General features: G+C 36.4%; 1 protein-coding gene across 6 annotated transcripts in view; it reads right to left on the bottom strand.

Moving 5' to 3' along the window:
* PIAS2 (protein inhibitor of activated STAT 2) overlaps nucleotides 1-14866 on the bottom strand; it is a 73921-nt gene that overhangs the window by 44089 nt on the left and 14966 nt on the right. For all 6 annotated transcript variants that reach the window (XM_081148427.1, XM_081148428.1, XM_081148431.1 and 3 more), the window contains 2 exons: nucleotides 8278-8752; nucleotides 366-450 (listed from right to left, as the gene is read on the bottom strand). In XM_081148427.1, the coding sequence (XP_081004553.1) occupies nucleotides 366-450; nucleotides 8278-8752 (560 nt within the window). The remainder of the gene's footprint in view (nucleotides 1-365; nucleotides 451-8277; nucleotides 8753-14866) is intronic.

The raw sequence follows: 14866 nt of genomic DNA, 5'->3' as shown, positions 1-14866 counted from the left end.
ACATATGTGGAGATGGAGACTTTAAAAAGGTAATTAAGGTTCAATGAAGTCACAAGTTGGGGGTCTTAACCCAATATGTGTGTGGTGTCCACATAAAAAGAGACACCAGGGATGCACAGGTGCACAGAGGAAAGGCCATGTGAGTACACACAGCAAGAAGGCGGCTGTCCCATAAACCAAGAAGAGAGGGCTCAGGAGAAGGCAAATCTGTGAACACCTTAATCTTAGACCTCTAGCCTCCTAGAATGTGAGAAAATAAATTTCTGCTGTTCAAGCCACCCAGTATATGGTACTTTGTTACGGCAGCCTTAGCAGACTAATACACCAATATTCATGGAGAAATATATTCCAAACATTCCTCTTACCTGGATATGCATATCTCTCTAACTTGTTGAGGGGTCAGAGCAAAAATAAAAAACTTCTCTTGAAATCGTTGAATACTGCTTTGAACTGGGGAGGGAAAAAAAGATAATATTAAAATAACAAATCCAAGGATATTATAATCTGCAACAACCAGGTAATTCTGATAAAGAGTCTGCCAAATGCTGAATTTTTTATGGTTAATACACTTCAAAATAAACAAGTACTAAACTGCATTCATCTTGGAATCATGAAAGTAAAGTCACCCTAAAGCAGGTTCAATTTTAAGCATTTTTTAAATTCTAACACACTAATTATAATATAGTTAAAATATAACACAACCCCTCAATATATATTTCATCCCTGACTATATAGTATCATCTAATGAAAATATGATCAAGTCAAAAACTCCCCCCAGGAGAACTCTACCCAAGATTCAGGTGTCTTTCAGAGGTTTTGTTTTGTTTTGTTTCTTTCTTTGCTTTGTTTTGTTTTGATACTTTTTATTCAATTACACAGATTGTTTATATAAAAGAAAATTTAAAACCTTAAAACTTCTAAGTTGATAGTTATTAAGATACATAACAATTATTTGCATATAAAAGATTATCTAGTTTAAAAGGGTACATAATAAAGTCATCCTTAATCACATTATTAAAAATTATAATGTATTGACTTCACAAAGAACTTAAATAGATTTATACGAATGTATTATTCAATGATGTTCTAGTGCTCATTAAAACAAAACAAAAATTCATAATAGAGACCTCAAGTCTTCTGCTTCCCAACAAATACTGCAACAACGTATAAAATAAGGCAAAATGGCTCTTCTGTGTTACTGGCCACTTTCCCTTGTGCATGAAGATAAATAAACAAGATTCCAGCTGAATATCCAACGTCAGAAGTCTTCAATCCCCAAGTCACACCAAATCAAGAAAAATATTAACTCCTTTGGTAAAAATCTTTTCTTTAAGCATAGGTAGTTTATTGTAGGAATTATGCTCCTAGAAATCATGTCATAAAGTGCCTCATATCTTCCCAGAGCATTCAAAACCAGAGGAGAGGGAAGCTGTTTATGATGAAGGCCTCAAAAGAAAACAAAATTGTAAGTCATAAACATAACTATGGTGCATAAAACAAACACAGAACTACAGTAGTAAGCCTCTACACTTCTTCAATCTCTGTTCACTCCTTAACTCCTTCTTGCACAGAATCGACTTTCCACTCTATCCAAGGCTAAGGTTACCAATGACCTCTTAACTGTCAAATTTAATAACCTATATTTGGAGACTAGAGATAAATTCACTGCATTCTCTTAGTTAATGGTATAAGCATCCAGTCTCTCCAGCCAGAAACCTCAGTCTAACACAGGTACAAATGGAGTCCCAGAAGAGAAAATGGGGCACAAAAAAAAATAAATAAATAAGAAAAAATTTTAAAATCTTGCAGAAATAATAGAAGAATATCCTCTAACTTTGATGGAAGGGGGAAAAGCCCTTACAGATGAAACCCCAAGCAAAATAAATATGAAGAAAACTACCTAGTCACATCAAACTAACAACCAATGACGACTATAATATCTTAAAAGCTGTCAGAAAAAAACAACAAACCACACATACAAGGGAACAATATGAATTAAGGCTGACTTTTCATCAGAAACAAAGTAGGCCATACATCATCTTCAAAGTGATTAAAGGAAAAAACTGTCAACTGAAAATTCAATACCCTTCAAAAACAGGGTGCAATAATGACTTTTAGATAAACAAAAGCCAAGAGAATTGTCAAAAGCAGATATACACCTGGGTGCAAGACCTTCAGTGAATTCACCAATGTATATGCCAGTATTTGAGGTCCTGTCTGTATAACTGGAGTCAACCTAGCCAGAAAAATACCCGTAAACCATGACCCTTACCTTGAAACTAGAATGCTTCCATAGTCACTATATACCAACATTTATGTACAAGTTACAGAACTTGCAACTTAGTGTTACTAGTTTATATCTTAATAGACAAATCTTTGCTGTGCCTTTTATTTTTCTGAAACAGGGTGGGGTTTTTTGTTTTATATATATATTTTTAAATATATCTTTATTGATTTCAGAGAGAGGAAAGGAAAGGGGGAGAGAGACAGAAACATCAATGATGAGAGCGTTGTCACTGATCGGGCTACCTCCTGCACGCCCTTGACTGGGGATCAAGGCCACAATCAGGGTATGTGCCCTGACTGGGAATCAAACTGCGATCTCCTGGATCCTAGGCAGATGCTCAACCACTGAGCCACACCCAGCCGGGCCTGAAATAGTTTTTGATTTATCAATTATTTGTTGCCAAATTTTCAGTCCAAAATATAATCCCAAATAACCACCCTGTTCCTATGGAAAAATGGATTTCTCATCACTATGTATCATAATTGGATTCAAGGAACTTAAAAATTAGTGCATATGCTAATAAAATCTAATTTGTATTAATACTTACTGGGCAGTTTTTAAATAGGACAATTTTATGAGGGGACAACAGTCAAAAACACACTAAATTTGCCATAAGGTAAGTCTATTAGCGAGACGGTCATTTTAATACAGATAACAAAAAAGAATGGCAGGATATAAAGTAGAAGCATGTAGGTTTTGTAGTTTTTCTCAGTTTCGCCAACATGGGATCAGAAAACAAATTCTACATAGATCCCATGAATGCTTTTATGTTGACAGCAACAAATAAAAAGGAAAAAGACTGTAACTCAAGAACATGAATTAGATATGACTTTGTTCAAACCTTTTCCTTTTTCAACAATCCTTCATAATGTAGATGCTATTTTTCAAAGATAGCTACAACAGTATCTCCCATTACGCCCTTCCAACAGTGTAACCTTGATACTGTTCCAATTAAATATTAAAGTCTGCATCACCTAAATAGTAGTTTGTGACTGCTTCAACCAATAATGTATAGTTTAAGTGATGCTATACAATCTGTAAGGCTAGATCATAAAAGTGCCATGCACTTCTCTCTTGCTCTCTAGGGACACTTACTCTTGAAACCCAGCTCTCATGCTATAAAGAAGTCCAAACCAGACCACATGAAAAAGCCACATGTAGGTATTCCAGACAATAGCAATACTGAGTGCAAGCCAATAGGTAGTACAGCTGCCAGACATGTTGAGTGAAGATGCCTCTAGATCAGCGGTGGGGAAAAGCCAGCCCTGCCAAGGCAACCGCAGGAGGCACTCAAAATTCAATAAATCTAGGAGCCTTTTTTATAGCTAATTTTTAGGTTGATAATTTTGTATGGCTGGAGAATGATGCTATAAATATCCAAATGGCCCTTGGCAGAAAAAAGGTTCCCCACCCCTGCTCTAGATGATCCCACCTTCTAGTCGCTCCCAGCCTTTAAGTCTTCTCAGCTAAGATCCCAGACATCTTAAGGTAGACACAAGCCAAAAAAGATGACAGAACATAAGCAGAGAAACATTTAACTACTGGTATGACTCTAGCTGATAATACATGAGATTATGAGGGACTTTTCCATTCTGTTATATTTCTATGATTGAATTTTCAACAGCATAAATTACTTTTGTAATCTGAAAAGAACAATGAAGAAATTTTAAGGAATCAAAGACTCAAAATACTTTGAAGGTATTTTACAAAATACCAAACAGCTATAGGCAGCAATATACAGACACTTACAAAAAGAGTGAACAAAAAAAGCTAGTCACAGGAGAATATATAGTATACCACTATATAAATTTCAAAAACAAGGCTATTAAACGTTACATACATACATACACACACACACACACACACACACACACATAGCAGTATAAAAAGCAAAGGAAAGGAACACAAAATTCAGGATAGTGATTTAACTCAGAAAAGGCAAGGACATGGTTTCAAAAATAGTGACAGTATTCCCTTTTTAAAAAATGGGTAGTGGGGCCCTGGCCAGTGTGGCTCAGTAGTTAAGAGAATCTGCCTGTGCACAGGAGGGTCGGGGGTTCAATTCCTGGTCAAGGGCATGTATCTCGGTTGCAGGTTTGATCCCTGGCCCCAGTCAGGGCACACACAGGAGGCAACCAATTGATGTATCTCTCTCACTTTGATGTTCTTTTTCTCTCTCTCCCTTGCACTCTCTCTAAAAAAAACCCAAAAAACAAAACACAGCAATGGAAAAAATATCCTTGGGTGAGGATTAACCAAGAAGAAAAAAAGGGTAGTGGGCCCTGGCCAGGTGGCTCAGTTGGTTGGAGCATAATTCCATACACCAAAATGGTTTCAGGTTTGATCTCCAGGGGAAGTGTGTACAGGAGGCAACCAATGGATATTTTTCTCACATCAATGTTTCTCTGCTTCTCCTTCTCTACCCCCCCCCCTGCTCTCTCTAAAATAAAAAAACATACCCTGGGGTGAGGATTAAAAAAATGGGTAGTGGTTTTACAGGTGTTCATTTCATTGACATTTCTTACAACTTAATATTTTATATATATTATTTTGTATAGATTGAATATAGACAATTTTTAAAAACGGAAATAAAATTCCCAAAGGATTTCACCTTCAAAAGAAATTATCTTAAAGAAGAAAAAAGAAAACTCAAGAGAAAGACTGCCTGTGAGAGCAAATGAGAATAGCTATTTAAGAGAGGAAAACAGAGATTTTGGTTAGTTTGTTTTTAGATTAGGGGATTGTCCATTTGTTACAGTATAACCGCAGGTACAGAGAACCTCATTTAGCATAGTGTATACTCAGGTTTTCCAAATGCCAGTCTGTCATTTTATTTTATTATTATTTTTAAATATGTCTTTATTGATTTCAGAGAGAGGAAAGGAGAGGGAGAGAGAGATAGAAACATCAATGATGAGAGAGTCACTGATCGGCTGCCTCCTGCATGCCCCTGACTGGGGATCGAGCCTGCAACCCAGGCATGTGCCCTGACTAGGAATCAAACCCTGATCGCCTAGATCCTAGGTCGATGCTCAACCACTGAGCCACGCCCGGCCGGGCCAATCTGTCATTTTAAACGCTAAAATATTTTTATTTTAATCATTTTGAGTAAAAATAATTCCAAACTGCAAACTATATAATGCACCTTTTTAAATAGAATATATTCATCAGGGTTGGGTTGGGTTTTTTTAACAGCAATTATTTCAGTACTAAAGAGCTTTTGCTTTCAATATCCCAAGAGATTCTGAAATGATATTTTTAACCTCTTGTATCTGTTTTTTCTACCATGGCTCTTCCAGTCTCTCCCATGCTGTCCATTCCTACTCAACAATATGTTGATGGTTTAGAAATCATGGAGTCAATTGTATATAAAATCAAAACATACTAACTGGCTTGTGGTGGTCAAAAATACATGCTTTGAAATTTGTATTTGATATCTCTTTTGACTCCTGAAGATTTTTAATTCTCAGTTCCCAAATGTAAACAGGTTTCTCCATAGCAGTGTCCAAATAAAATTTCCCAGAATTTTTATTTTTATAAGTATTTCCAAAATCATAAAGCCACGTCATATTTCATTGCCTTGGGCATGTGAAACAAAAATTTTCAACTAAAGGTCAACTTACTGGAAAGCATTAAATTTTTTCCACTTTCATTTGGCAGACTACATGGTACTATGCTGATTTTTTAAACTTTCTACCTCAAAGTTTAAAGACCATTTCTTAGACCACTGTTTCATCAATCAGACATAAGACTAAATACATTAATAAAATTCTCTTTAGGGAAGAAGGCAGAATAATGAAATATTTAAGCCTTTCTTTTAAAACAAGAATCAGTTTATAATGCTTATAAAAACAATGATAGGCAGGACTACTGGAAAACATATAGATAAGTTTTAGCTCAGGGGTAAGAAATTATTTTATAAGCTCTGAGTTTACACATATTTCTTATGTCCTAACTATGAGAAAAATGCAAGTTTTTTCTAAGCCACTCTTCAACACAAAATACTTCGGCCATTATTTTATCTAAGCCAAATGAAATACAAAAGTTTTAATTTAGTAAACTTATAAAAGTCTACTACTTTTCTTTAACCTTACTGAAATTAATGAAAGAGAAACTCTATGAAGAATACAGAAAGGCAAGAATATTTCTATTTATGAACAAAGCAGGAAAGGAAGGAAGGAAAGAAAAGCAGGAAACCTCTCCAGAGCTCACCCCTTGGTGTACCACAGATGCTAATAAGCAGAGAAGACACACTGCTGCATCTTCTCTGTCTCCAGTCTTTCTTTCTGAGCATTCAACCCTGTCTCTGAAACACATTCCACTGTAACCATGACCCGACAGGCACTCTTACCTTCTCAGTCCTCATCTTAACCATATTCCTGAGGAATGCCATGAGGTAGGGTCACCTAAGCATGTATCACTAGTCTGAATCTTTCTCAAAACACATACAAAGAAATAGATTTACAGTAATTGCTGAGAAAGAAACATATGTATGAGCCATGATATTGTGCATTGTTAGTACGGTATAAACCGAAAAACCGTGACAAAGGGAGAAATAAAATTAATTATGGAAACATTTTAACTAGATAAATGAAGCTGCAGAAAAAAAGGTTAAAGATGAAAATAACATCTTTTAAAAAGGCAACTGAGTAATAAATATTTGAAATATTTGCTATTATTAATTTTAGAAATAAAAAATCTAAAGACACAAGTTTTTATCCATCGAAATTGCAGCCCGGCCAGGCGTGGCTCAGCGGTTGAGCATCGACCTAGGATCCAGGCGATCAGGGTTCGATTCCCGGTCAGGGCACATGCCCGGACTGTGGGCTCAACCCCCAGTCGGGGGCGTGCAGGAGGCAGCCAATCAATGACTCTCTCATCATTGATGTTTCTATCTCTCTCTCTCCCTCTCCTTTCCTCTCTCTGAAATCAATAAAGATATATTAAAAAAAAAAAGAAAGAAAAAAAGAAATTGCAAAGATTTGTTTTTAATAACACCTAATAGAGGCAGGAAGTAAAGTGCAATGAAAGACATTCCTCACTTTGTGTAATTTAAACTAGAACAGCTCTTCTGGAAACTAATTTAGCAATATGCTATCAAGAGTCTAAAATGTTCTTACTCTTTGATGCAATAATTCTACTCATAGGACTTTGTACAAATAAAAATGAGAACAAACACAGAATCATTATTTCAGAATGAATATAATTAAGGGATAAAAATGCATTACTCTGCCTGCCTGGCTCAGTATTGTTAAATAAAAATCAAAGCAAGGAGAAAGGGCCTGGGAAAACCATAGCCACCTCAGCCTGCCAACCAAATAGGCCATACTGGCTCCATTAACCAGCTCTGCCCCTCAAAATTTCCTTCCCACACAACCAAGATATACTGCAGTACAATCCTACCCAAAGGGAAAGAGCACACTGATATATTTAAGAGAGTTTTCAAATGACTGGAAACAAAAATGGTCTTCCCAGGATGGAAAAGAAAATAATCTCTCAGGTTAACTATGAAATACCATTTCCCAAACAATTTATTTCATCAATAAATCCAAATACCTCTGTATATAATTTCACTAAGCAGTAAATTATGCTGTTACAGCACAGAAGTCATCAACCTAGATAAAAATTCGTTAAAGACACATGTATCAACTTTAAGTAGTATGATAAAACTTATTACATTTTCTGAGCAGTTGATATTAAACAAAAAGCTAAACAACTATGTCAAACTACCTGTGCCACTTTAGAAAGAAATTAAGTACGAAAGGTTTCTTCTTAGAAAAGCAGTGTTCCCATACATATACATACAAAAGCAATTTGAATGAGAATGTGAATCAACAGTTTCATATTAGGTTTTAGTCATGGTTGCCAATATTTTTTTACCCCTACATTTAAACATTTAGCATTAATGCCTCAATTTTAAAACAGCAGCAGCAAATCAGGCCTCTTGCTTTATTTCTTGTCCAGAAGAAATAGATTTGTCTAACACTTACCTAAACTTGTGGGCTTGATGAGAACATCAAGAACATCATAAAAGGGCAAGTTTTTTAACTGCACATCAGGATGGACAGGAGGAATTGGGGGAGATGGCTGCTGCATCTCAAACGTGGGCTTAGTGTCTTGAAGCAACACAGAACCAACAGGGGAGGACGGTGAGTGAGGTGTAACTGAAGTGGAAGGCAACGTGTGGATTCCAGCCACAGCCAGGTCAGGTTCTACAGGTGAAGAGCTACCATCCAAACTGAAAACCGATGATTTGATTGTGGATAAATCAGAAAGTCCTTCAAGAGTCCGTGGGTATCGGCGTCTATACAATTCTCGAATTTTAATCTGAACCGCAGGGCTGCAGCCGCTCTTCAATAAATGCAACGCCCTCATCAGGAGGTCATGCTTGCGTCCACTTTTATTCCGTCCAGCAAAGCCTAGTAACACTTGTAGCTCAGAAACCCTAAAACTAGAAACCATATTCTAAAAGGAAAGGAAAAAAAGACATAAGACAATAGTCACCCACAAGCATACAAAAGCCCTATTTTAAATATACTATAAAATCTTATTTTCCAGCATTCTATCAATTGGCATGTGCTCGTAACCAGTATTTCCACACAGCAGTTAGAATCATTCCTCTTGATGCTGCCCGCCCCACCTCAACCAAATTACATTCAAGTTATGGTGTTAATTATGTTTTGCTGTACTCTTAATTTTGGTAGTATATTAATTTCTATTAGCCACCTCGTTATCTGCTTATGCTCAAGTGAAAACTTGCATTTGTTTATGACTATGAAATTTATAACCAATGAAAATGTTCCCTTTTAACACTAAGCCCTACCAATACATAATATTTGTTATAGCATTATCAATTGACCAATTAGATTTTTACAACACTATATGCACTTATGATGCTAAATAGTAAATCTACAAAATCAAGACAGATTTGTGATCCAAAACCCAATGAATTTTTTACTCCAACTCAAATATTAGAGAATAGATAATACAGGAAAATAGTAATATTTTTTAATATTAAAGCTAAAAATCTATACATCTTATATAACAGTCAAACTTCTAAAACAACTGAATTTCCCAACTGAGTATCCAACGAAGAAAAGACCTTTGAAGAGCAAGGAAATGAGTGGTCACAAATCAAAAAGGACAAGATACACTCCAAGTCACTCTCTACTAACTTGTTTTTGGGTGTAAAACGAAGATAACAGGCAGTTCCTGCTTCAGATCTTACCATCTACTTACTCAACAAAACCTAGTATGTACTTTTAGGCACTTGCTGCCTCATAAATCCACCTACCTGGTGATTTTCTATCAATTCTGAACTCAGAAGTAACCAAGTGTGGGTCATATTTACTTGTACACATGTGCGCTATCCAGCCAGAAAGAAGAGTAAGACCTAGAGCTGACCAAATACCCTTTCAGAAACCTACCTTTTCAGAAATTGACTCTAAGGAAACTTTCCCCCACCTCTCCTCCTCACTGCTGCACACTCCATAGCTACCTGGGACTCCTCCTCAACCTGGTAGGTATGCAGGGGCAATACCTACTACTGGCACTGATTCATAATACATAATTCCTCTGTTCTGTACTTTTAAGTCTCATTGATAGCCCAGAAGCAACTGTTTAAAACTCTTTTTTGGCTTTTTAGTAGTTGTTGGGAATAAGAACTCTGCTAGTTTTCTGACCTGCAAACACATTTAAATATGTTAAATACAGCTGCATATAAAAGCTGTAGCATAATTCTACTTCATATACTGTATGTCTCCATATCTCATATTGTACAGGTAAGAGAATTATTAAGTTGTAATCCTAGCAACCATTTTTTACACTCTTGATCAGTACTATCTGATTGAGGTAGGAACCACATACATAATTCTAAATCTTCTAGTATCCACATTAAAATAAAACAAATTGATTTTTATAATATGCTTTATTTAACCCAATATATCCAAAGTATTACTTCAATATGTAACCAATTTTTGTGATTTAAAAGTAATCAATTTTTTTTTAAGTGTCAATGTGATTTTTTTCCATACTGACTCTTCAATATCCAGTGTGTATTTTACACTTAGAGCACATTTTTTTTTTAAATATATCTTTATTGATTTCAGAGAGAGGAAAGGAGAGGTTAAGAGAGAGATAGAAATATCATCAATGATGAGAGTCACTGATCGGCTGCTTCCTGCACGCCCCGGACTGGGGAGCAAGCCCACAACCCGGGCATGTGCCCTGACCAGGAATCGAACCCTGATCACCTGGATCCTAGGTCGATGCTCAACCGCTGAGCCACGCCCAGCGGGGCATAGAGCACATCTCAATTTGGACTAACCACATTTCAAGTGCTTAAGAGCCACATGTGGCTAGTAGCTACCACTCTGGACAGTACAGCTCTAAATGACTATCGCATAGTAACATAATCCTATGGTCCTTATACTTTAACTCACTCCACTTCCTCCATGTGTTAAGATGATTTTATTTATTTTACCCCTATGTTATGGACAAAAAAGATAAAAATCAAAAATGGAAAACAAGAAAATTCTTGGCGTATCTCATGAAACACCTGTTACAGTATACTCAAGGTTTTATACATAAAAAGGACTATGACAGCTTTTTGCAGTGTCTTCCCAAGCCAGAAATGCAATGCATCTTCCCCAAAATCCTCAATCCTAGTAAATTCTCCAATTGAAGTTTGCTCACATTACAGTATAAGCAAAATTAAATCAAGAGGCAGTCATGCAGAAACAAGATATCTGTGATTCTTTCTAAAGAAATCAAACTTGCATTCACTACATTGCTTCCCTCCTTCCAGTTTTTTTCAAATATTCTTCATTTTAAGAAAATCTGTTTTACAGAAATGACAGAAGAGAGCACAAAGTCACTCTAAGCTTGGCTATCAAAAAGGAATTTCTGGGAGGTCTCCTTTCTCTATTTCCAATGATAACTTTATCTGGCAAAAAATGCTAATGCGAATGGCTCTATTAGATATTGTAAATATACAAACAAAAGGGAAGAAAGAGATAAGGGCTTAGAACTATAAATGTGGAATCCTAAAATTCTAAAAAGAAACCCCCTGGTTTGGGGAAGGGCAAAGGAAACAGCAACAGACAGGACAATCTGCATTGCAAAATGCTACAAAGATAAAGTCCTGCCAGGCACTCCCAAAGATGATAGCTTTGAGAGTCAATGGTATCCTGTGGAAAACTTTACAGGAGCAATCAGTAGTTGTATCTAGATCAAGTCCCAGCAACAAGACTCAGGACCTTGGGAAAGTCACTTTATTCCTCTGGCCCTCAATTTCTATTTAAAAACAAACAACAACAACAATAAAAATTGTCCTTTATTTAGTGTTTACTATTCAGATATTCCCTAAGGAACTTACTAAGTCAAATTCTATGAATGTTTTCTTAGCAAGCCCATTTCTTCCTAAAGTGATGCTTATTTTAATTTTTTTACTCAGTCTTCAACCAAGTTTTAGCTGTCACCAAGTAAAGTAAGCCTGCTAGGAATACTAGCAAGAATGACTTTCAGCTCTTGTTCTTCATTAACCTCTGATGTCTACATCTTTAGTATAAAATTTTTAAGTGGACTTTATCCAGTCCATCCTGCTGCTTCCTAAAATCTGACCTCTAATACTTCACTAACAATTACTACATGCTCTACACAAAGGACTATCTCAATAATGCATGTCAATTGACTTTAAGGAAATTCTATGAACTACAAATATGTTGGTATCTAATTTTTTAAAAAGATACACAATCTGGATTTCTAAAACAAAGCTAATATACATTAAGACCAAGACTTTAAATCAGCCTTATTTCTTTATCAAATTTAAATAACACAAAATTATAAAAAATTTAAAGCTGGGATATTATATAATTGGAACATTATATATAAAGGAGTGAAGGAAAGCTGAAGGTGCTACATTTAGAAAACTCATCAAATAAGTATGATAGTTACATGTGATGACCAATGGGTAAAAATATTTCTCTGAGGCTGCCCTTCATCTCTTAAACATGAGATAGAAATGATCAATAAATAGCCCAGAATTTGGGGAAGCTCTAGTAGGTAGGAAATAATGACAAAGATCAACACAAACTCTGTAGATTCTCCATCTACTGTCATGCATAATATGGAGTGGGGAGAGAAGCTACTGAAGGGAATTGATAAGTCACATTATTAATATTGCCTACCAAACTGCAACATTAAAACTATCTACATCTTCATTTATAAGTAGGAATGGATAAAGAAAAACCACCAGATATATAATAAAATTAAAAAATAACCAACCTGATACCATATGAGAAACTATGCAAAATTTAGAAAGATACTCCAATACCTAATCACTACCCATTTCAGAGGTCATGGCAGGCCCAAGTTCCTGGCCCTGCAGTACTGTAAAATCACTTATTCCCTATACTTAAATCCTTTTACTTGAGACCTTACGTGGATCTCTTTCATGTAGGACATTGATTAAAATAACTCCTCAGAGAAAGAAATCAAAGTTGAAAGTCAACTATTAAAAGAAACAATAAAGCATATTACATTTCAAAATCTATAAAATAAGCCAAAGCTTGGGAGAACATCTCCCTAAATGTTTCTATTATTATACAAGATTTAAAACAAATTTAGTATGTTCAAAAAGCAAAAAGGTAAGGTGGTCCCTCAGCATCTGCAGGGGACTGATTCCAGGGCCCCCCCCCATCCCTACCCCTACACCTCCCCAGAATATACCAAAAGCCACAGATGCTCAAGTCCCACAGTCAACCCTCCTTATCTGCAGATGTGGAACCTGTGGATACAGAAGGCTGACTGTAACAACAAAATAACACACACCCTCAAAAAGAGTGAAGAATTGCCTGGCCAGGCATGGCTCAGCAGCTGAGCATCGACCTAGGATCCAGGAGATCGCAGTTCGATTCTTGGTCAGGGCATGTGCCTGGGTTGTGGGCTGGATCCCCAGTCAGAGGAGGCAGCCAATCAATGACGACTCTCTCATCATTGATGTTTCTATCCCTCTTTCTCCCTTCCTCTCTGAAATCAATTTTTAAAAAAAATTTTTTAAAAGAATTAGTATAAAAAGAGGAATTAAAAATAATAGCAAGAACAAGTTTCAGAGAGAGAAACTAAAAAAGCAATACCATTTACCACTGCAACTAAAAAAATAAGATACCTAGGAATTAACTTAACCAAGGATGTAAAAGACCTGTACTCGGAAAACTACATGACATTGAAAAAAGAAACAGGAAGATTTAAACAAGTGGAAGAATATACCATGCTCATGGATTGGAAGAATTAATTATCATTAAAATGTCCATACTACCCGAAGCAATTTATAAATTCGATGCAATTCCTATTAAAATACCAACAGCATATTTCACAGACCTAGAACAAACATTTCGAAAATTTATATGGAACCAAAAAAGACCCCGAATAGCTGCAGCCATCTTGACAAAAAAGAACAGAGTGGGAGGGATCACATTACCGGACTTTAAACTGTATTACAAAGCCACTGTAATCAAAACAGCCTGGTATTGGTACAACAACAGGCATATAGATCAATGGAACAGAACAGAGACCCCAGAAATAGACCCACGCCATTATGGTCAGTTAATATTTGACAAAGGAGGCAAGAGTATCCAATGGAGTAAAGACAGTCTCTTCAATAAGTGGTGCTGGGAAAACTGGACAGCTACATGCAAAAAAATGAAACTAGACCACCAACTTTCACCATACACAAAAATAAGCTCAAAATGGATAAAAGACTTAAATGTAAGTCATGAAACCATAAAAATCCTGGAAGAAAACATAGGCAGTAAAGTCACAGACATCCCACGTATGGACTTTTCACTGATACATCTCCTAGGGCAAGAGAAACAAAAGAAAAAAGAAACGTGGGACTACGTCAAACTAAAAAGCTTCTGTACAGCAAAAGAAAACAACCTCAAAATACAAAGGAACCCCACAGTCTGGGAAAACATATTTGCCAAGGATGTATCTGATAAAGGGGTAATTTCCAAAGTGTACAAAGAACTCATATTACTCAGCAAGAGGAAGGCAAACAACCCAATTAAGAAATGGGCAAAGGACTTAAATAGACACTTCTCCAAAGAGGACATACAGATGGCCAAGAGACACATGAGAAAATGCTCAAAGTCGCTAATCATCAGAGAGATGCGAATTAAAACCACAATGAGGTTTCACTTCACACCTGTCAGAATGGCTGCCATCAACAAATCAACAAACGACATGTGCTGGCGAGGGTGTGGAGAAGGGGGAACCCTAGTACACTGCTGGTGGGAATGCAGACTGGTGCCACCACTATGGAAAACAGTATGGAGGTTCCTCAAAAAATTAGAAATGGAGCTGCCTTTTGACCCAGTGATTCCACTCCTAGCAATGTATCCTAAGAATCCTGAAACATTCATCAGAAAGGATATATGCACCCCGAAGTTCATAGCAGCACAGTTTACAATAGCTAAGATCTGGACACAGCCCAAGTGCCCATCAGTAGATGAGTGGATTAAAAAGCTGTGGGACATTTACACCATGGAATACTACGTAGCTGTAAAGAAGAAGAATCTC

This window comes from Miniopterus schreibersii (assembly GCF_964146895.1).
Source record: "Miniopterus schreibersii genome assembly, chromosome: 10".
In the NCBI taxonomy this organism is placed as follows: domain Eukaryota; kingdom Metazoa; phylum Chordata; class Mammalia; order Chiroptera; family Miniopteridae; genus Miniopterus; species Miniopterus schreibersii.
The sequence above is the reverse complement of the archived record's forward strand: the minus strand, read 5'-3'. Positions and strand labels throughout refer to the sequence as shown.